The sequence below is a fragment of the Epinephelus lanceolatus genome, chromosome 1 (assembly GCF_041903045.1).
Source record: "Epinephelus lanceolatus isolate andai-2023 chromosome 1, ASM4190304v1, whole genome shotgun sequence".
Taxonomy (NCBI): Eukaryota; Metazoa; Chordata; class Actinopteri; order Perciformes; family Serranidae; genus Epinephelus; species Epinephelus lanceolatus.
In genome coordinates this window covers 17,868,308-17,891,991 of record NC_135734.1, presented here as the reverse complement: position 1 = coordinate 17,891,991, position 23,684 = coordinate 17,868,308, and the positions used below count along the sequence as shown (strand labels likewise).

At 40.1% G+C, this 23,684-nt stretch overlaps 1 protein-coding gene across 3 annotated transcripts in view; it reads left to right on the top strand.

Annotated features, from left to right (window-relative positions):
* The window catches only part of slc2a9l2 (solute carrier family 2 member 9, like 2), a 172,563-nt gene that overhangs the window by 1,058 nt on the left and 147,821 nt on the right, over nt 1-23,684 (top strand). The window contains exons 1-3 of one of the 3 annotated variants that reach the window (XM_033626738.2): nt 1,764-1,879; nt 10,696-10,781; nt 19,680-19,781. In XM_033626738.2, coding sequence (XP_033482629.1) covers nt 10,713-10,781; nt 19,680-19,781 — 171 coding nt within the window. In that variant the 5' untranslated portion in view covers nt 1,764-1,879; nt 10,696-10,712. Of the gene's footprint in view, nt 1-1,763; nt 1,880-2,739; nt 2,866-10,695; nt 10,782-19,679; nt 19,782-23,684 lie in introns of those variants that run through there. The other 2 variants (XM_033626737.2, XM_033626739.2) reach the window with 2 other exon arrangements.

Below are 23,684 nucleotides of genomic sequence, written 5' to 3'. Positions count from 1 at the left end.
CCAGAAATGAAAAAAAACAAAACAAGAATTACCTCCATGATTTGTGAGGTCACAGTGACCTTGACCTCTGACCTTCAGCAACCAAATTTGAATCAGTTAATTTTTGAGTCCACATGGATGTTTGTGCCAAATTTGAGGAAATTCCTTCAAGGCCTTCTTGAGATATCAAGTTACCCAAGAATGAGAAAGACACAAGGTCACAGTGACTCTGATCTTTGACCTATGACTACCAAATCTAATCAGTTCACTGTTGAGTCCAAGTAGATGTGTGTGCCAAATTTGAGGGAAATGCAATAGGGAGAGACTTGTTTTTATGGTAAAAGTATATTTATTAACATGAACATATGAATAAAAATGTGGAAAGTCTTTGGTGATTAGACCCCATCGAGATGGGATGATTTAAGGAGGGTGATGAAGCCATAGTCGAATAGGGAACCCCCTGGGGTCTAGATGCTGATGGTGTTGGTAGAGGTGGTGAAGAGGAGATGAGAAGAGGATGTGGAGAAGATGCTGATGAGTAGAGGAATGATCCTTTGCTGAGCTTGTCCTGGACTCTGGACACGATTGCTAGAGGGGAACAGGGTGGAGGAGGGCGCAACAATTCTGCCTAAAATGATGGCTGACAGCAGCAGAAGAGAGAGCGGATTTAAAATTTTGCAGTGGCATCCTGATTGGCTGATAGAGATCATGGCAAAGTTTGATTGGATAACACCCACAGTCAGCTGAATAGAGGGAGTAGTGAGAGTGGGATGGAGAGAAATGTAAATGGATGAGTGCAGATAACGTCTTCCTGATTGAGCTTACGCTGAACTTCATTTCTCTCAAGGCATTCTTGAGATATCGTGTTTACAAGAGACGGTACACACGTATGGATGGACCACCTGAAAACATAATGTCTCTGACTGTGCTATTGTTGGCATGGAAGCATAAAAACAAGAATGTGGACAAATGACACCAGGGGGTGCTGAGGGGCCTCGATGGTCCTCTGCCTGTGGCCTCTAAAGATTCTAGGATCGCCGCTGTCTTTTCTTACTGACAGGTCTCTCCAACCCCTGGGAAACCTAATACATCAGTTGCCTAGACTCCGAGGCTGAGAAGAGATGTCCCACAGGGAGTGTTCCGCTTACAAGCCTGAGTTTCATTACTTGGCCATATCTTTTTCCCATGGTCCCCAACCCAAACCACACACACTCGGAGTTGCTCAATCCTCCAGCCCTGTGCTGCTGCAGCTATCTAACGTAAACTACGTCATGTTTTTTGCTTTGGTTTATGATACTGGAGGTGCTCTTTCGTGCAGTTTCCACATGGCAGAAAATGTGGCTCAGTTGTTGGTAATATAGAAAGCTCCCAGCCAGTAGTTTCAACAACATAACCAATGTGAAGCCAAGGGAGAATAAAGCAGCCATTGATCAGTGAAAAAATGCCTCAGGAGAGGGTTTTTTGGAGGATTGAAGCTCTGGTGCTGCTTTTATGTGACAAGCTGTCTGCAATAGCTTCACCAGTAACAGAAACTTTCTCTTATTCTTCGTCCGGACTGCCATTGTCGCTCCATTTATCAGGAAGTTATTAATCAATGCTGCATGCTTCTATGGGATAAGCTGGTTGTTACTGTGATCTAGATACTGTCTGATCTGCTGACATTTTTTCTGGAGTCTGGCCAGTTGTGTTTAGAGGGGAGGGTAGCGGCAGGGGAATGCTACAAGGAATGCTGAGGGACAATGGAGCATGGTTAAGCTGGTATTAAGGGCACTCTTCATTGTTGCTATGGTTCTTATGGTAGGAGAAACAGACGTTCTCGTCCAACATGGAATCTGTACACCACTGATTCAAGAATTTCATCTTCAGCTCAGAGGCATAATGTATCTAAACACTATACATGGTAAGTGCCTGGATTTATTTACTGTTGTTTACTGATAAAAACCCTTAATCCATATCCGACTGCAGAGTTTACTTGCAAAGAGGAGAAGATGATTCAGCGTTGCTAAACAAATTTTTGCCATTTCACTTTTGAGAAATATTATTGAATACACTTGATTATCATGCAAGGCCCCTGTAATTGAAAGGGGAAACTGGGTTAATTGTGTCACATCCAAAACAAATGTTTGTTTCGGTTACAAGAGTTTGAATCAGATTTTTGTAACAGTCAGCTGCAGTGTCCACATGTTGAGCATACAAAGCTGCATTTGTGAAGATTTAAAAAAAAAACTTGCTTGCTCTCTGGGATGGCTTCTTCTGGAGAATGGAACAAAATGTGCTGGTGTGAATAGCTGAAGTCTAGATCCCGTGGTGTTGAGTCTGTCAGGCTGTCCGGATTTGGAAAGTTCCCATTGGAAGAGAGGTCCTAGTTCAGGCTCTCCTAATTTTGATTTGTGTCACAACAGCAAGCAAGGGTTATGACATGTTGCATCAGATGCTCTCTGTCCACACCGGATCGTTGAATATGGAACTCCGTCACATCGTGTAAACAAACCACACACACACTGAAAAGATGTGCAAGTACCTTATTCATACTCACAACAATATTATCGTGGCTAACTTATAGATATAATTGTTGTAGCTACCATACTGTATCGTACCAACTGTCAGGGCCGGTTATGCTGAGGACAGCTCAGGTGCCTCCTGTGTAAGCAATGCCTTGTTTTTCCTCAGTGGAGCAATACTATCTCATCACACAGATGTGTAGTTAATGTTTCTCTTCCCCTGCAGAGTAGCTGACCTGAGAATGACATTAGAAAGTCAGGTAAAGTGAAGCAAAGGGAGGGGGGCTCATCAAAGTTAATCATTCAGTGTCATTATGACTGCATGTCTAGGTAATGTTGGGTCATTGGTCTTTCTGTAGGCATTGGATACACAGCCTACGCTAAGGTAAGCGTGTTCATAGTAATACTTCTCACTGAGTCTGGTGGAAAATATGGATATGCACTTATTTGTACAGTTATCCTCAGTGTCATGTTCTGATGGTATTGGACCACACTATCTTCTCTGATGCTACCTACAGAAGTGTAGGAGGTTAGACTGTTATTTTCTTATACATGTGGGATGTGTGTGTGTGTAGATTTCTGTTATATAGTGGTCTCTTGTAATTAAAGGCTCTTGCAAGTAACTGGTTATAACACTACTTCGAACAGCTTACCTTTTTATTAACATATTTGTCGTGTTAGTTAATGTAGCATTATGTTGAACAAACTGTGCATAATTACAGTATGTCTTTATGTAAAACATTAATTATCATAATCACTACCTACAGTCTTCTGCTGCACATGATGTAATATTTACCATTATATGAATTTGAGGTTTGTTGTAGGGCTGGTGTGATGTTAGATCGTTTATTGACTGTCAGCTTAAATATATTGCGTCATACGTTATTATCTTATTATCTTATCTAAGTCTTCGCTGTCCAAATTAATTATGCAATACATGACTTTGATCTCATGCAGTTTATTGCAGTGGAGCACAGTGCACCACTTTGTTTTCACCAGTTTCATCATTTTACTGTATGTATCATTTTGTCTACGTTTGCAATGTCACGATCTATAACAATATTAGAAAATATCATAATGATTTCAACCATATCACTCAGCCTTAGCTTCTTCACATACATAATTAAAAAGTGTGAGTTATGCACTGACAGTTACATTTTGTGCACTTCTCAGCTGATTATACACAGAATATTAGCCCATGTTGCTGCTGATTATCCAACAGCATCAGACAGCAGTAATAACTTGGATTTAGTTGTTGTCCAGTTCGTTCTTGCACTAATAGACCTGAATATGAGGTTGAGAGTGTTGACAGTTGTTAGTCTGTTGTTCCAGTGGTGGTGTGACCCTTTAGTTTACATGTAAATGGGTTGTGGCGTTAAAGGAGCACTCCACCAAAAATTTACTTTTTTAGTCTTGAAGCTGCTTCAAAAGTGGCCTTGAAAAAGTGAAGACTTAACAGCTAAACTGACCATTTTAGGGTGCTTTCACACCTGCCAAATTTGGTTCGGTTCAACTGAACTGAAGTTCGTCTGCCCCATAAGTGCGGTTAGTTTGGGTAGGTGTAAACATAGCTCACCAAAACAGACTGAGACCTTCTTGAAGAGATGGTCTCAGTCAGGTTACAAACAAACTCTGGCGCGGTTCGTTTGTGGTGAGAACGTGTTCCGACCTCGAGCCAAACCAACTACAGTCGCATTACACATTGTTTGGGTAAACAAGCATGAGCTTGTTACAGTCCTGGAGGATTATTAATGTGCGCCTCCTCCTGTACTGCCTTAATATGCACATTCAGCACATCCAATGCATCGAAACTTTGTTATTGTCTGTGGAGCGAAGCCACAGAAAAAAGACGTAGCGAACATATGCGTGCGAGCATTTCATGAGAGAAGTCGTCAGTCTCGTCCAATGGCGGATTGGCCATCGGGACGTTCGGGACGGATCCCGATGGGCCGGTTACCAAGTGGGCTGGTGTGGGCTGGCCCGGTGAGACTAGTGAATGTCAAGCTAGTTGCTAGCTGTCAGTGCTGCAATGCGCGTCCCTCACATGTTGTTTGTTTGCTGTGAGATGTTCAGAGGGAACTTAGGTGTCAATCTTGTGTTTTGATGCTTGAAGGAGGAGATAAGAGTGGCCTCCTCCAATACGAAAGAGGCTCTCGTTTTTCTTGAAATCTGATTGGCTCAGCCACAGTCATCAGTCATTACTCATGGCAGACCAGGCTAGTTTGACCATTGGACAGAAAACATGGATAAAGCCAGTAAAAAAAGAGAGGGTGGCGCGGAAAAAACTCGAATAAAAAAACTTAAATCTTTACAAGAAGAGGCAGCAACGTGCTCCAAAATAACCGACGTGTTTGGCCGCGGCGTTGGTTGACTGGCTGAAGCTGCTGGTGTTGCTAATGATGGAGATGGAGCTGGAGCCGACAGTGCTATTATAGCAGGTGTATTAATGTTAGCTAACGTTCGTGAGCGTGTAATGTGCAAGGTTGGCTTTGGCAAATTGCGTATTTCTTCAAGGTGTCCGGTTCAAGAGGTCAACTAGCCTACTAGGTATTGCAATAAGTCATTATAATTTAAACCTGTTCTAAAAGAAAATATGTGCTTGCTTTTTTCCTGTGGATGCACGCAATTAACGGTAGGTGGTGCTCCCAGTCCCAAGGACAATGAAGCTGAGGGACAGACTAACCCCAGTCGTGATGAGGAGGAGGATGAGACCAGAAATATGACAGGTGCAATGTGAAGGCATAGCCTACTATGCATTACATTTTAGCCAGAGGAAAACCTTTTTAGTAGTACTAAGTGGGATTTTTTTTGTTGTAGTAATAAGTTGACTAAAAGTTGACTATAGGGCCTATTGCCCAATTGATACCTCCTTAGTTCATGGCTGTGAGCCATGGAGATATAAATTGGGCATATGTAATACATGAACAGGGCTGGGCAGGGCAGACAGTTATATTGTGCATAAAATTAGATGCATTAGGATAGAGTCATATGCTCTTATTTTAAGTTAAATAATAAGCACATAGCCATTTGTGGCCAATTCATTATTGCATTTATTTTATAGTCTGGAATTAAACAATAACTGCTGATTTTCTTATGCAGTTGATTCTGAGGGCAGCGTTTGTGTAGTGTGTACAAGCATATAGCGGATTATAGGTAGAAACAGATGGGCCGGTGTGCCTGAATGTCCCGGGCTTTAATTTGTGTCCCAGTCCGCCCCAGGTCTCGTCTCTTATACAACGTATGTGAACATGTAAAGATACTTTATTTGTACTTAATTATACATTCATACTTTTGTTTTTGTGCAATCTTGTAATTCTGCATGTGACCACCACTAGAGTAAATCTAAAAGAAATCAAATATGAGCATTTGGAAGCTCATTTTTCCACCAAAATAACAATCGAGGAGCATAACCCCAGGACTCCCTAGCAGGTGCCGAGTCTTGTATCCTTCTCACCTTTTTCACCCTTGACCCATTTTCATGCCTGGTAAATGTTGCCGTGAGAACACGAACTTACTCTAGGCAATTATGCAACTTTGTAACAAAGTTAGTCCCTGATTTGGACCAAAGCAAGACAACTCTAGGTCTGAAAGCACCCTAAGACCACTGACTGAAATAATGGACGTAGTTACCATGAGGGTGCCCATTGGTTTGTGGACTGCTGAAAACATTAGTTCGGCATCTTGGCAATCACCATCTTGGTTTTATGGAGACACCTCACAGACAGCCTGTCACTCAAGTGGCTCTCCCTTAAATATGCATAACTTGTAACAACTCATGAATGTTGAAATGAGCTGTACAGACCAAAACCATTTTTTTTTACCAGGCTGTATCCTGTTTATTTTTGCTGTAAAGTTGGACATTGTAGGTTAATTTATGAACTTGAGCATATTTAGATATTGGGTTGGATGTGTCCCCCCCCCCCAATCTATTTCACAATTACAGCCTGGGTTTCAACAGATGTTTTTATACATTGTTTTTGCCAACAGCTAAAACATTTTCAGAGCCATATTTCAAAAGATAGATTTTTAGTGTATTGTTTCTTTAAGGAGTTGAAAAAAGCCACTCACCTACAGCACTGCAGTATTTGAGAGTTACAGTCCGCAGAGTCTTACACTCACTGTCGTCATGCTCGAATGCTTCATTACATTGATTTTTTATTTTTTTTTGCCTTGTTTGCTGCTTAATTGAGGTTGGACATGTCCTTTGGCAGCTCAACATTACCAAGCATTTCAGCAAACAGCTGGAAAGACTTAAAAAAGAGAAGACAGGAGAACAAATAATCATCTGCACAGACAAAGGAAATTATTAATCACTAACTTGTTGACATCAACCCATGAAAGCCTTGGAAGCAGCCTCTATTGTGAGAATTTAATTAGATTCAATACAGTTACTGTGTTCCAGCCTCAGAGTGGCAGAGTGAACAGGCCACTTTGTATTGCCTATGCAAGTTCAGGGACTCTGAATCCTTTGAGGTGACATCAGGTTCATGCTTGGAAATGAGAGGGAGGTACCCTAAAGTCAATACCCACAGTCCCTGATAACCAACCAAATCTGATTTCCTCTGCATGTTAGACAAACAGCACGCTTGCTTACTCTCCTGATGCACTTGAATTAACTTTTTTCTGTTATAAGCAGTGATTGCAAATACAGCTGCACTTTACATCCACTCTACAGTAGGTTGAATTCATTTTCACGCAGAACAAAATTCTCAGGCCAATGGTACATTTTGTCTCATAAAATGCCTCATAAAGTAGTTACATTTTAGGGATTTAACTGTCGAATACAGGTACAGTATATTCAATTTGGGGCTTTCAGCTGCATCATATGGAAAGCTCTCCGTAAAGTAATTTGACCCTGATCTGGCCTTGAGCTTTTTGCCAGGTCAGTTGTTGATAGTGGAGCCTCAGTTAGTGCGCACAGATTCTTAAGATGAACTGTGATGTGTTTTCAGTGTGCTGAAACTGTTGACTGGTTTGGCTCATAAACTATTAAGATGGACAATGCGTCTCTACTTCTTCTCTACACCAAAATGAAGCCAAAATGTCGCCAAAATGTCACAGATACAGCCGCTGCCATCTTGCGCTGGTGATGTCATTTGGAACTAGAGTCTGTGCAGGAGCAAGGCTCGATCGAGATGAGCCACGTCTGCACAGATTTGATCACCAGCGATCGGCACACAATGCATGCCGGTTAGTTTTGTGTCCGTCCTTCATCCCGACTTGCTCTGATGTATTACAAAAGTGGACGGCGATAAAACCATGAGAGCAAGGCGGCCGCAGTTTCTAGAGCCAGGCGCTGCAGTTGCTCTCCACTGACTGCACCGCCTGGCTCTCACCTGATCTAACAGCTGATTGGTTAAGATGTTGACTCAACAATATGACGTTTTTATCATTTTTTATTAGAGATTAGGATTGTATTTGTCTGATTTGAATGTTTATTTTAATAAATTAATCTATCATAATTAAAACAACTGGAGACTGAAAACAAACTGATATATGGGTCTGATCACTTTTTTAATGAATTGACATTCCAGACAGGATGTGAGTTTGTCTGTGACTTCCTGTACGGACTGAAGGCTGCTGGAAACTGTCTGACTTCACCGCGGCTTTTTGTCACCGCACCCCGCTGCAGCCGCCTGCTCTCGTCTACTTTCCAGGCGAGGCACAGTTCATCTCGAACGAGCCTGCAATCTCCGTGGAATTGAATTCCCGCCTAAACACCCGTCTAACCAATTGTGAACATCAGTACTGATCCTGAGCATACCAATTGACCTATGGCTAAGTCCCGCCCTCAAACGCGATGAGCCAATCACAGTGCGTATAACATAAAGTCGGACATTCTCTGCCTGGCCGTTCATTGAAATGCATTACAGAAAGTCAGTTTTGTTTGGTTTTATGAGCTTTTTCGGAGATTTGAAGTTTCAAAATGGTCAAACGGTGTGCATGGGGTACATGCAACTCCGACACAAGGTATCCTGAGAGGCTGGGTGACGAGATGTATTTTTTACCCTTTCCTAAACCACATCTCAACCAAGAAAAGTGTCTCCTTTGGATAAAGTTGTGTGGTAACGTTAGACCACAACATCAACTCAACGTGAATAAAATTAACAATGATGTCTAACGTTACATCTGTTTTAAGGTAAGTCAACATTGTGTTTGAGGCAACATATTGTCACTTTGCTGGAAAGAAATATGAAGTTATCTTTAACGTTAGCTAAAGTTAGCCTAACGTTAGCTCCTAGCTGCATTGTTCATCATGTCACCTTGTTTGCTGGGAGTTCATTAGCCTATTTTGTTCTAGTTTTTGTACTTTGGTGATCATACACCAAGGTTGGCAAACGTTATGCTGAATGATTCAGTGTAAATACTGTAGCACCAAACTAACGGAGAGACACTCTTGGTAAAGATGGTAAAAAGGCCATTATCCTTTTCTCATATTCTGAGCCAAAAACCATAACTTCAGTGGCACTTTAACTTGTTGTCTTTGATGGCAACAGCAAAGAGATGCGGTTCACAAGCGTACACTGTGACCTGTAAATTTTGGCTTGTAATTTAAGCTTTTCATCAACCTTCTTAACAATAAAATGACTAATATATCCCTCCAATGCGTAGTTTAAGCCCTTTTGGTTACTTCTCAATGACATGTGATCATTATGTCCCCAGAAATCATCAATTGCCTCCTGCGAAATGCTGTGTACTGTGACACCTGCCATAGCACCCGGTCACTGAATGTTGATAGTTTGTCCGAGTGAGTGGAGGGGGGCGTGGCTTAGCCATAGGTGAATTGGTGCGAAAAGCTGTCAGTCATGGTCAATCATGATGTCAAACCCCATTCAGCAACAAATGAAAAATTAAAAGCAAACTTATCAGAAAAATAATCACCTGAACACAGCAGTGTGATAAGAACTACCTGAAATAACAATAATAATTGACATGAACCTTGATCTGTTACTTTAGGCGTAAGTTCTGTCCGCTAACCTAGAGGGGGCGGGATTTATGACATATACTGCAGCCAGCTGGCGGGTGGCGATCAAGATCTTGGCCTCACTTTTGGGGAGCTGTCGTGTCATCCATCTTTATAATACCGTCTGTGGTTAAGGTTTTCAGCCATTTGGGCTGCAAAAAAACTGTAAAAGCCAGAATAGCACAGAAGTACACTTAATACTTTAATAACTTCAGTGTCCAGATTAGTAATGGGAGTTACTGACTCAAAACCAAAGCAGGGGTTTATTAAAATAGCCGCAGTAAGGGAAGGTTATAGTGAGACCATTTAAGATGTCATGGGTCTTCTGTCATTTTATGTATTCACTCCACAACCTTGGCTTTTAATCCTGCTCCTCAGGACACAGAGTCTTGTTGGTTTTCATTCTAGTCACCCAATCAGGGACTCATTTACATTCTGGCAGCAGTCCGAATGCTATTAAATGTTAATAGCTGTGCAGGAGGAGAGGAAATAAGCAGTACTACAGGTCACACTGACTCCTATCGGTTATGTGAAAAATGCTTTGATTTTTTTTTTTTTGTTTAGAAGGTAGAAGCCTTGAAATGTATGTTTTTTTCCCCACAAAGGGCAGGAAACACTTCTAGTTTGAAATACACCCCACAGTCCAATGGCTCGCACCGACTGTGTTTAATAAAAAATATGCCAAAGGTACATTAAACTGATTTGTAGACCTCCAGATTTCAATTTCTGTGTTTTTTGTATATAGTGATGTCTGTCCAGTATTTCTTTGTGTTGCTGTTCTTTTATCCACCAGGTGGCAGACTCAGGCTTTTAATTTGCTATTTATTGCATATGGCCATCACTGTGGGATTCTATAGTGTGATGCAGTAAAGTCCATGCTCGTTTTTATGTTGTTGAAATACTGGGTACAAACCTGTAGTCAAGGCTCTGCTGGTGTATAAGTTTTTTGCCTGTTGTTGACTTTGCTGCATTTGTCTTATGGGTAAATCCTAAACTTGTGACCAAGCTCTGATCTATAATCTTGTGTGTTCTTATTCTAACGTCCCAATGTATGTGAGACTGTGTGTGCACGTCAGCACACTGACGCTCTGTCATTTCCTTTTCAGCAGATATTTCACTCAGTGGTTTCTATAATAAACTCCACTTCCACTCTGAAAGTGACATGAAGCTATGTTGTGAAACATGCCCTTTCTTCCTATGGGTTTTCTGCATGATTTAGATGTCCAATCTGTTGCGACCTTCTCATTTTAGGTTGCTGAAACGCTGAGATGGACAAAACACAAAAGGACCACCCGGCTGACAAAAAGATAAGCGACTCTAGGAATAACTCTGAAAAGGTTAGTGTCATTAACTCATTGAATACACAGTAGCATGTATGACTTCACCTCTGTAAAATGATGACATCTTTTGTGGTTTGAGTGGATTGTGGTTTGGACAGATTGACAATTCTGTCCTGATGGTACAATGTAGGTCAAGGCTGTTTCACATGCCATTGTGATTTGCCTGTTATGTCATAAAGAAACCCGTCATTGCAGGTATGGACAGGATGTATTTGTGAGCAAACTGCACTGTACACAGTAAATATGTACACGACCTATGTCAGTGGCCGATGGGGAAATGCGGTACAACGGCCCAACACATTTCCATTCAGAGACATGTTTTTTGCAGCTTCAGAAAAAATGCCAATAAAAAAAAAAAATTAAACACATCCAAAAATCCAAAACAAATACACCAAGGGGAATGTGCTGTAATTCAGCAGAAAGCCAAAAAGAATATGTTTACAGCAAGCATGCTGCAAATACACAAACAATGCAGACTCAAAAATAAGAAGAACCTTGATCACTAAAATTAGGTGGGAACAAAAGTGGATATATTGATAACACTATCAGTTATCAGACAAATTTGCTGTTATGTATCGGCATATCAGATATCCGCAAAAAAATCCAATATCATGCATCCGTAATTAAAGACACACAAACCCCAAAACAAATGCAACAGGAAAACACATGTGTCTCTGCAGACAGGAGACTTGGAGGGGGTGTGGTAACTGTTTTTAATTTGGCCAATCAGAGGCTTATAATCTCCTGTCAATCAAAAACTTATTTCACCAACATGCTGCCAGAGCACTGTCAACTGTCAATCATTTTTCAATTCAGTTAGTCACTTCAAAGTTTTAAAAGAGGGGATGAACAAAATACATAGAACTCGTTCTTCGGGATCATCATTGTTTTGCAGACATTAACGTTATAAGGCTACTCCATAATTAATTTAGCCACTTGTGATGATACAGTAGGCTACTAATACATATTTTTTAGGTTGTTATTGTAAGAGTAATGCCTTGGGTTCACTTTTGCCTGTTTCAATTGGAAGTAGACAACTTTTCCACCAGCTAGCTCACTAGCCACTGCTCTCTCTCGGGTTAAACATGGAGTTGTTCTTCTTAGTGCTCCCCCTAGTGGCTTGGAGAACGTCTGTTGTGTTGACTGGATATGCAGCGTTTTATTGTTGCATTTGTTTTTTTATTTTTATTTTGCATCATCCCTGTATTTGCAGCGTGTTTGCTGTTAATGTGTTTATTTTGACTTTCTGCAGCATGTTTCTCCATTTGAAGCCAGTTTTCCTACAAGTTGTTCGGGATTTTCTTATTTTTTTTCTGAAGCTGCACCACGTTTCTCCTAATCTAAAACCTGGGGGCCGTCGTAGCATGTTTGCCCTTGTAAGCCGCCGTACTGACCTGCTGCTGAAACAGGGGCCCTCTCCACTGCCCACTGTGCTCAAGTGACATCAAAATTTGATTTAAGTTAGGAGGAATAAGTGGTACTAATAATGTAATAAACTGATCACATTTGACACATTTTTAAAGATGATTGACTGATATTTCAAAACATGAAATTAAAGAGAAAAGTTATGATTCTGCCCTGGTTATCTTAAAACATGATATTTAATATGTAGAATTATTTTTTGTGTCCACATTGAAAGTTTTGTTACCACTCTGAAATAAACTAAATACTGCACACCACTCACTTGATCCCATTCCCTCACTGCTAGTGGCTATGCAAACATTGGTGTTACAGCTTTGATCTAGCTGCTCGGTCAATGCCAGTTTTATAGACAGCCACCTACTCAGCAATAAACCGCTCTTCCTAAGATATCACAGTTGGTTTATAATCTTCCAGAGTGCAATCCTGGTTTGAGGTTTGCCAACTGAGCAAGGCCCCAGTGGAGATATTTCTATACAGCTTCATCTGTTCAGTTACTGCCCCTGCTTGTTCACCACACTGTTGAGCCAACTCAGCAACATCACATAACTATTATTGATGGTGTAGGTGGTACTCAGTACGTGCATTGTTATTTTGTATTTTGCTTTCTTAGTTGTATGTAATGTATAGTTATATTGACAAAGGGATATTTTCCTTCAACCTGAGGAGCATCATTAACACTGAAATTTAAGCTTTTATCAAAGAGGTTTATATTCATGCTTATACCTGCCCACCTCCTCAGCAGGAGTGTAGTGGATTAAATGCCTAGATGGGGTTCTCATATAATGTATAGCGTATATAACGTTTAGGGGACCTTATCTTCATACTGTGTCTCTTCAGCCGGCCACAGCAGACACCCCAAGCCCCATGGACATACTTAGACATGCCATCATAGGTGAATGAGAAGTATTATACAGAAAATGGAAAATGTTATGAGCACATCCAAAGGGTTAAAGCTGGAATAAAAATAAAACATTAAGCATGAACAAGGACCAAGAAATAAAGATAGACAGCAGAAAAAAGGGACAGTGAAACACATTTATTTAGCTTGGATTTTATCAACTAATTGGACGTAAGTTAAATTAAAATGTTAAGCCATTTCATGTTAAGTATTGAAGACAAATTTATGCATTATCGTATCTTATCGTATCTTATCTTATTGTTATAATAGTATCATTTTAATCACTATATTGTTTATTTATTATCTTATCATATCTTATCTTATTGTTATGATAGTATCATTTTAATCGCTATATGTTTCTTCATTATCTTATCGTATTGTATCTCATCTCATGACATCGCATTGCATGGTATCGTATCGTATCATATCATATCTTATTGTTACAATAGTGACTATCACTATATTGTTCATTTACTGTGTTTTTGGAATTTAACACTAACATTTCATTTTGTCTCTTCATTAACTTGAAAACATACATAAGTTGTTCAAGCAGTATTAAGCCATTTATCGTTGGCATCGTGACCTGACCACAGGCAATGACTCTAATCTTATCAGGGATGAACTGCGTGTCTCATCCATTTGGTACCACTTGTTTAAATAAACATGCTAAAGCTAATATTCCATCCTTTCTTCCTTTCTCAGTAGCTTCCAAGTTAATAAAGCGACTTCTCCTTTCCTAAAACCTCTTGACTGGTATGCAGCCCTCCCCAAGGGTCACATGGTAGAGGAAAAATAATCGTGGAAATCCATGCACATGTGCAGGGATTGCATAACGATTGCTAAACTGAGCTCTTGGATGAGCACACTGGTTGTATATGTCACCATTTTACAGTGTATGATTGGCTTTGATTAGATGATCCTGTGAGGAGGAAATACAGGCTGAGAGGAGTGTTGTGGCAAATCTTTTGTGCATGAATAATTAAAATGAATTGTATAGAGTCTAATTTAAAGTCAGCACTGACTGACTGATTGTTATTATTATGTGCAGCCTCTACAGTTGTTGCACAGATGAGTGCTCAATAATCTTTGTGCTTGGTTTAGCAATCATTGTGTACAGATTTCCACATCAACATTGTTTGTTTTAGCATGTGACCCTCAAAAGGCTGGAGAGGTATGACTGATGCTTGGTGTGCTTTAGAAGTGGCACTGTGATGTTGATCGGCAGACAAATAACGACATAATGTCTTCTACATTTATACATGAAGAGCTGGGTCCTGCATAGCAAATGTCATAATGAGTTTATTTCCAAGCCCTTCCAAGTCCAGTCTTAACGATGCTCTAACTTCCTGACGCACACGTTCATGTTGTTGTCAAATTCTGTAAGATCACACTTAAAGACATCTCGTTATACAAAACAAGTGTGGTGGGGGAGATGCTGCTGCATATGCCTATTTAAGTGGTAACATGCAGATGGAAAAGGAGCACTCTACTGAGGCAGAGCTCGACAGGGACACACATCACAAGGGCATAATGCAAGCATACTATTATCAGTGAGCCATTACCTTGTCTAATGGAATGAAGATATATGGGCAGAAACAGCACTGATTTAACACACCTCCTACGCACTATTGCTCTCTCAACACCAGTTGTTAGTGGGTTGCCTCCAAGTTTACTCACTGTTAGAGACAAATACAGACATCCTGCTAAAATAACTGACAGTAATCATGTTTTTCCGTCTTCATGTTCAGCTTCTGCTTTTGCTCTGTTCTGCCTCATTGCCACTGTCTGTTAAACTCAGTCCTGTCACTCAGATAGTTCCTTTTACTTTTCAGTAGGTCATTTAACAGATCAGATTATATTTAAAGGTTATACAGCATACGCCATGTGCTAAACCCCTGTACAGATCCTGCTTATAGCCGTAAGTGCCAAATTGATTTCTTTAACACATTAAGCTACAACTACCAGAATGCACTGCACCGCACCAGACCAACAAACGCTCCAGCTGGTGGGTGGCATAATGTGAGTTTGGACATTTTTCCAAAAGAAACAAAATGGCAACTGGCTAGTAACAAACAGTCTTTAAGTACAGCCAAACAGTACACTGAAATATGTTCTTAAGACATTTGAGGCAAGAAATAGGAAATACAGTCACAGAATCTTGGTTTATATTTGATCAGAACTGCCTAGTTTTACTGTTTGATCTGAATTTGAGACAGATATGTAGAGAAGGGCAGGTCTCTCTCTTGAGCTGAGGTGATAGACATATGAAAATCATGTAACCTGTAAATATATATATAATTTCTTTGATGAAAATGTGGGAATACAAAGTCATATAAAGCCAGCAAAAAGATTTGAGCTGAGAGATGTGCAGGGAGATCTGAGTGCCAGCACGATGGAGGGAAATTAACCACAGTTCATTTACACATACTACCCACATGGTGTAGTCACCATTTCCCCTTAGCCTTCCGCCCAATACACCATCTTTCCCTTCTTTCAACTCTAATTCTTCACCCCTGCTGTGTTATCTCCATTTGCTGGTTCATGTAGCTATGATTCCAGGCTGTTGCTCTAACCCGTGGCCTGTCAGTGTAAGGTGTATGTTACTGCTATACATACAAAAGTTCTTTGTTCTTCACTTAACAGTGTGTAAGACACACACAGCAGAGTGTGTATTGCTCCTAGACTGGACCTAGCAGATTCAGAGTGTATTATTACAGTTGTAATAAATCCCTTTTGAAATTCAACCTCACCACTTTGTCCAAGATATTAATATAATATTTTCAAGCTGTTAGTGAAATTGCATGATGAATCATAATTTTAGTTTTTAATCACTATTTTACATTCACTTGACTGGGGTGGCTTTAACAAGAGGAGCTTTCCACGTGTGCATTCGTTTTCTGTCTCCATCATTAGCTCCATGACTACCAGCAACAACCTTCTAGGAGACTAGGATTTTCATTGAAAGAAAATGACTCCTTTTCCTGTAATGATTTCAATGCGCAGGCAGCACCAGCCTCAGCCTCAGGTAGCCGGCTGGAAGCAGAAGAATTAGGCAGAGTTTCATGGGAGTAAAGATTGGATTTTTTTTCTCCCATATTCTCCAGGCCTTTTCATACATGACAAGACTTCTTGATTACTATAGGGAAATTATTTAAAAAGCATTTGCAGTGGCGTAGGGTAGTTACAGCGGGCCCCAGTGCATGCTATTATGATGGGCCCTAGTACATGCTACTATGCACATAGCACAGTCCTGCACTGTCTACATGTACATCCCTGCATTCGGGAATGATTGTATCACAAGTTTTTTTCTATCCATATGGGCGGTTGATCACTGTACTGTGATCACTATAAGTAGCTTCCACTGTGTAACAGTCTGCAGTGGTTCTGTGATGTGCAAACATGCACACAATGACAACATGCTAAGTTTAAAGGAGCTATATGTAAGAAATCTAAAGCAAATAGTTGTAAAATCCTCCTAATATGTCACAGAGACTAAGGAATAATGTTCATATAACATACTGATCTCACCGACAACAATAGTACAGCCAGAATATTCGCATTTAAAAAAATATTTTATGGTCCACAAATCATGTTTATGTTTTGAATTTGTGTTTTGGCCTGTTGCGCCACCCACCGCCATCTACCAGTCACGCAGTCAGTAGAGTCTCAGCATCAGTTAAAGTTACGACTGAGCTACAGCAGCAGGGCAAGCAACGTTAGCAGTGTTCCGGTACATAGCATTAGCAGCCAGCTCCTCAGCTGTATCCCGGCAGCAGCGTTAGCAGCAGAGAAGCCGGACTTGCTTGAATGGTCCGCTGGAAAACCGAAGATCACGGATGCGGTGACACGGCCCTGCCACGGCAGCCGCCCGTGGGCAATCAAATCAGTCTCCAGTGTGCTGCTGTCCAGCAACCTCGAATCTGTAGGGAAGGGGGGGCAGACACGACTCGCGGCGGTATTTTGAATTTGAGTGCAGTAACCGTTTTGGCCACATTCTTACATACAGCGCCTTTAAATGGGTATAATGTTTCACCATCTTAGTTTGGCATGTTTGCATAATAACATGAGTAAATAAGCACAAAACACAAAGTACAGCGGAGGCTAATGGGAATTTTTATCAGTTTTGAAGGTAGTTCGTCATAAACCCAAGTATTGGAAAAATAATTATTTTGTCCTGATGGTGGCGCTAGAGATAAAGTCAGGGCAATACCAAAGTGATTGCAATACATCCTCTGGGGGCCATAAATGTCTGTACTAAAATTTCTGTGGCAAACCTTTAAGTATATTTCAGTCTTCCCCAGAGTGATGGACTGACATTGCCATTCCCTAAAAAACTAGTAATTCAGTGAAAATAGGATTATAGGAATATTTGCTTAAAAAATTTAAATGTACCATCAATTTAAATTCTGGTTGAAAATCAGTTCAAAACAACTTTAAGTATAAGTCTGTGTTACCACTTAAAAAGGTGAGCCCTAATCATTTTGCAGTTACATAATATTGCACACATTGGTTTTAGCAAATGGTTTACTATTTTTGTCTTGCTACTTACCGTAGTTAATCGGAGGTGTGGTGTTGGCCAAAATGGGATAGTCTGGCCAACACTTTGGTCCATAGCATGATACAACAATACAGTGACCATATTGTTATGGTATTTTAATATTTTGGATAATCATAGTCCTTAGAGGAGGACTCCCAGTGTTTCTGGTGACTTTCTAACTTTAATTTTGTCATATCAGACCAAACTTTCAACCTATATACTGGACACATGAAAATATAATGTAAATATTGCATGTAGGTGCTCCCCAGAGTCCAGAGTATAAACCAATTATATTAATACTCAGCTTTGCACAGGGGATATCCAATAGGCTAACTGGTACAGTTCCATGAAACTTCAGCATGTTCCCGAATGGCATGACACTGTGGCCTTTTCTCTTGTGTCACTCATAGAACAAACTTAATAATTTTACCCCCTTAGAAAGGAGGTTCTCTGAGTAGCAAAGTCTCCATTATGGTTTTCCTTCTGTCTGCCTCTATTGTAGGGTGACAGGGTGGTACAGTGGTAAGTGTGGGCCTTCTCCGGGTACTCCAGCTTCCTCCCACAGTCCAAAAACATGCTGCTTAGTTAGTTGGTGATTCTAAATTGAATGTGAGCATGAATAGTTGTCTGTCTCTATGCGTCAGCCCTGTGATAGTCCTGCAACCTGTCCAGGGTGTACCCCGCCTCTCACCCAATGTCAGCTGGGATAGGCTCCAGCCCCCCTGTGGACCTGAATAGGATAATCAGGTTAAGGAAAATGAATGAATGACTCTACTGTATTATGGGCTTTAATTTACTGCTACTTTGCCATGCTTAATTTTTGTACCTGCACTGTTCACAGAATCCTTTTAATCTAATAATAGACCTATATGTCTTGCCAATTTTATTCACTTCGTCTAGATGATGAGTTCTGTGTCTCCCAACCCTGTCTCCTAAAAATGAAGTTTGTATGCCACTAAACTGCTGCCCGTATTATGTCCTGAGATAATGTTTCTGTCAGGTAACAAAACACTACAGTCCTGTACTGTGTAGGCTTCAGGGTGAGGATTGGGCACATAAAGAGTGTAGGACCTTGACGCCAGATCTTTGGGTTCACATCTAGACTCCTATCTTAGGTTTAGGACACAAATACTCTTTGGTTAAGGTTAGGGGAAAATGTGATTTTGGTTAAATGTTAATAAATAAGGTAATAAAAACATAATGCTAGTAGTAGTCTCCGTATTGCAAGATTTTGGTAGAAAATGTCAGTGAGCATTTGCTGATACAATCAGTGTCAACATTTTTGTGACTTGCCAGATACATTAGTGAGCAACATGTCCTCATTATGTAAATAGAAGATGTAATTTGCATAAGCATTGTGGTGTTACACAGATGTCCCGGCGTACAAATCATATTCCAGATGTCAGGGAACATGCTTGTTTGGTACAGACCTCAGCAATTGTAATTGGATGTAATTCAGTATTTTTTTTTATCAATGAGTAAAAATGCAAAAAATATCATTCCAATTACAATCCCGACTCATATTGCAATATGGGTCAAAATAATCCCAGTATGATTTCTTTGGCAAATGGAGCAGCTCGAATTACGCTTCCCTCAAAACGTATTTGCTGTTTTAAATTAGCTGTATATGAATATAATTTCTAGGAGACAGGGTTGGTATCTCCTCACTAGCATAACATTTTTGGTGAGAACTGCAGCATACTGTGCATTCATAGTTCAGTTCTTACTTCACTGACAGACCCTGTATGACAGCTGCCTTTATCATTTTTAATAAAGTGGTCCTTCTTTGCTCAGCCTATGTCAAATAGCCTCATGTTATTTAAACAATGACACACTCAAGGGTAAATTGAAGGGACTAACCCAGTACACTACTGTACAGTAGATACCTTGCCTGATATGAAACAACCTCTGCTGAAGTCCCCTCACTCCGACCTTGACATTTATCGACAACAAGGTGACTGCCATTGACAAGGCCTCTAACATGTTCATGTTTGTATGCTTGGTATGAACTTATGTGTCATATGTGCTCTCTCTTCAGCAACCAGTCACAGCGTGTCTGTTCAGCGCAGCCTTCTTCGGTGCCCTGGGTTCATCTTTCATTTACGGCTACAACCTCTCTGTGGTCAATGCTCCTGCTTTGGTGAGTCCACTTGTTGAGAGGCAACATTGATTTCTCTCCATTTGTTAGCCCTGCTGGAAAATCAATAAACATTCATTTAGATGGTGCTTCAGAACCAAAAACACACACGTTCACGAGTCTATAGATTGTTATTGTCACTGTTACACTAAACCCCATTACAGAACTTATTCATTGCCGTAGAACTTTCAGTTATTGGTCATTTAAATAATGGACAGTATGTTTTGGTCCCCCCCAAAAAATCTGGTAGGATATTGCATTGTATGATCTACAATATGTATGCGTTTTGAACACACATTAAACTGAATCCAGTGAGCCACTGTTAAACCAAATACATGCACTTTAGGTCCATTGAATACATATAAATAAGTAACCAGAATGCTTTATTAGTTTAGATTAAAAGGCCCATCCATGAGTTATAGATAGCCAGTTCATATTTTGTAATTAGATGTAGTTCAGTAATTATTACATTTTGTTCTTTGCATCACAATCAAAGTTTGTTTTTGTGTTTGGGGTTTGATTCATTCCAATTTTTTTATGACCCTGTCTTGACTCTCAGGATAAAGATTAGGAAAGGTATTTGGATTAAAATATATGTTTACTGTTTGGACCATTGTTAGTACAGGGCTCTTGTTAGAGAGAGGAAAAAATAAATCAGGCACCAAGACCATTGTGTGTTTTGCATTGCTCAGGCTAGACGAGGCATTTTCATAGTCTGTAAAACTGAAATTGCAATTTTCAATAGCTTTTATGTGCCAGTCCACTTGAGCGGTGCCACTTATGAATTAGGAACAGCATTTTTCTGAGGTCATACTTTTCAGTCTGGCCTTGTGTTTGTTTAAGGGTAATTGGATGCCCCACAGGTTATTTAATTGGCATTCAAACATTGCTCTGCAGCTGCCAATATGAGTACAGGAAATGACGCACGAAATGCAGAAAAAGATTTCAGCTTTTACTAAAATAGACTGAACTAGAGCCTTATTTATGTCACTGCTGTCCAAAGTTCTAATTGATTTGGGGTTTTTGAATGTAAATGGACTGCACTTGTATAGCTCTTTTCTACTCCTCCTACCGCTCAAAGCACTTTTTACACCACAAGTCACATTCGCCCATTCACACACACATTCACAGTCACACAGTGGTGGCTGAGGCTACCATACATGGTGCCACCTACTACTCTGTAACCATTTACACACACACACAACCATCAGAAGCTGAGGTTCAGTACCTTACCCAAGGATACTTCGACATGTGGACTGGAGGAGCTGGGGATTGAACTGACGATCTTCTGATTAGTGGACGACCCGCTCTACCTCTGAGCCACAGTCGCCCCACAAGCAGTACTGTTTGTAAAGTAAAAATAACAAAGCGAAAAAGCTCTGAAAACCCACTGTACACTGTTTATCAGCACCACAGGGTAGGCATTTAACAGTGAAAGGGCCAGATATTTCCCTCAGGAGTAGGTGGAGACTAAAACAGAGCTAAAAGAAGAGCAATATACAGTCACCACGTGGCCAGACACAGGACTCCAAATAAAAAATAATGTTGCTCTGTAACTGCTGGATGTGTTCAACCTATAATAATAATAATAATAATAAAATAGATAGCTGTATCGATTCAACAGTCAACTGATATATTAATTCAGTGATCAATAATCCAGTATCATCGATGCAAAGTAAAAACATTGGTCCATGTAGTAATCTTTAGGATAATAATATGCTTTTATTTTGAAATTCTGTCCAAGAAAAAGACGATGAGGATAACATGAGGATAACGGTATGTACTCTGGAATAAATCAGCAGCATGGAAGTATTTTGGATTTCAGAGAAAATACTTGTCAACAGACAAAGCACATGTAAACAATGCTGTTATGTGATTAAATGCTCTGGAAACAGGACAAACCTGGACAGGCATCTCACTCCGCTAACTTCTCAGCAACATTAGCTGCTCTGTTTCAGCAATGTTAAGCTGAAACCCCCCCCCCCCAAAAAAAAACAAAAAACAAAATTCAACCTACTGTTCTGTCAGGAGATGCAGCGACTTAAACCAACAGAGGGTAGGAAAAGGTTTAAATAATATATGTAATTTGTGAAGAAAACTCCACTCGCTGCTAGGCTAATTTATGCAATGTAAAAGGGCTAAAGCAAGTAATGGATAACTAGCAAAAAACAACTGATTTGTCTGTAAACCTTAAATTTTATTATTGAGCCAAATTTGATACTTTTGTCATATAATCTTGTTATGTTTAATGGCTGTTGGGGGGAAGTTTGATTTCAGGGTTTTAAGTCAAATAACCCTTAATTTTTAGGAAAAAAGATCATAATTTGGGTTAATGAAAAGATTTTCTCCAGAACGGGCTTTTTGGCAGAAAACCCTGAAGGCAAACATATCCCATGTGCTGTTTTATGTGTGCTAGTGGAGCCAGTTTAAAGTAAACTTTACCTAACTTAACCGACTACAGTTATTTAGCCTACAAGTATTTGTGTTGTTTTTATCTTTTAAGGCCAAAAGCAAAATATAAAAAATAAAGGGGGCGGCAGCTTTTTCTGTAACTTATTTTTTTTGTTTTGAATGGGCATATGATATCATCTTATATCGATCACCAGCCCCTGAATTGTGATATTGGCAAATATTGTATTGTTGTCTAAAGAATTGGTATAATATTGCATCTTGATGAAACTAGTTATTTACACCTTTACAAGGGACGTATTAATTACTAAAACACAATAAAAACAAGTAAAAGTAAAATGGAAGAATAACCGAGAAAGTGATTCTGAAAAACTGCATTTGTAGGAGAGATTTTTTTTTTTTAAGATATTTTTTAGCCTTTATTTGATAGGACAGACAAGTGTGAAAGGGGGAGAGAGAGGGAATGACATGCAGCAAAGGGCCACAGGCTGGAGTTGAACCCGGGCTGCTGCGGCAACAGCTTTGTACATGGGGCGCCTGCTCTACCACTAAGCCACCAACGCCCCATTTTTAGGAGAGATTTGAAAGAAGTAGAGGACATGTCAATGTTGTGTTCAGAAACCCCATGATAACATTTTGTTGACAGTAGCCTGATAACAGAAGCAAACAACCTCTCAGCTGTCTCCACATTTTCATTCAAATGAGGCTGAATCCTGATTACTGCACAGGGATGTGTGACGTCACCTTTTTACGACTTGGCCTTGCATGCGCCAAACCAGTGAGAGGAACACAGACAAAAAAAAAAAAAAAGAGACACATAAATCTCTCATAAGAAATAACAAGAACTGTTGTGACTTTGGCAGGAAATATGTTGTCTTCATAATGGACCCCATGTCTCATATTCAGAAGCTGATTGTGAAAGTTTGTTTACAGGACCTTTAATCTTTTTGGCATAATGCCATTTGGAAAGGCTCACAGTGGCATCAAAGAGTAAATGGTGGGGACTGAAATGGTCCCCAGCGAACTAGAATAACTGCTACATGATATGTGGCTTGGACCACTCCTCCGGGATGGTTCAACATTTTATAACCTCATTTGGCAAACTTTAATGAAACTGAAACCAGGAAGGTCTCTAAAGCCTCTAAACCTCTAATTGGAAAACACGAGGTTATGCGTAAAAACATTCTCACACTGTACTATCATACAAGTTAATGATTCATCGCACTACACTATATTTGTTGTGTGCCCTCAGGTAACACACACTGTACACACAGAGAAAGAATTACGTAAAAAGCTTATGACTTGTTAGAAACCTGCTGTTAATGTGCTGACTTAGACACAGTGACACAAGGGTATTAAAAAAACCCTTTGGCATTCCTTCCATGGGACTTTGGGAGAACAATTCGATCACAGAACAGCGGGGTTCTTCTTTTAATTAGAGGCTGTATTTATGAGGTGAGTGAGCCACACATCACAGGGGTAGCTGTGATTGGTGAA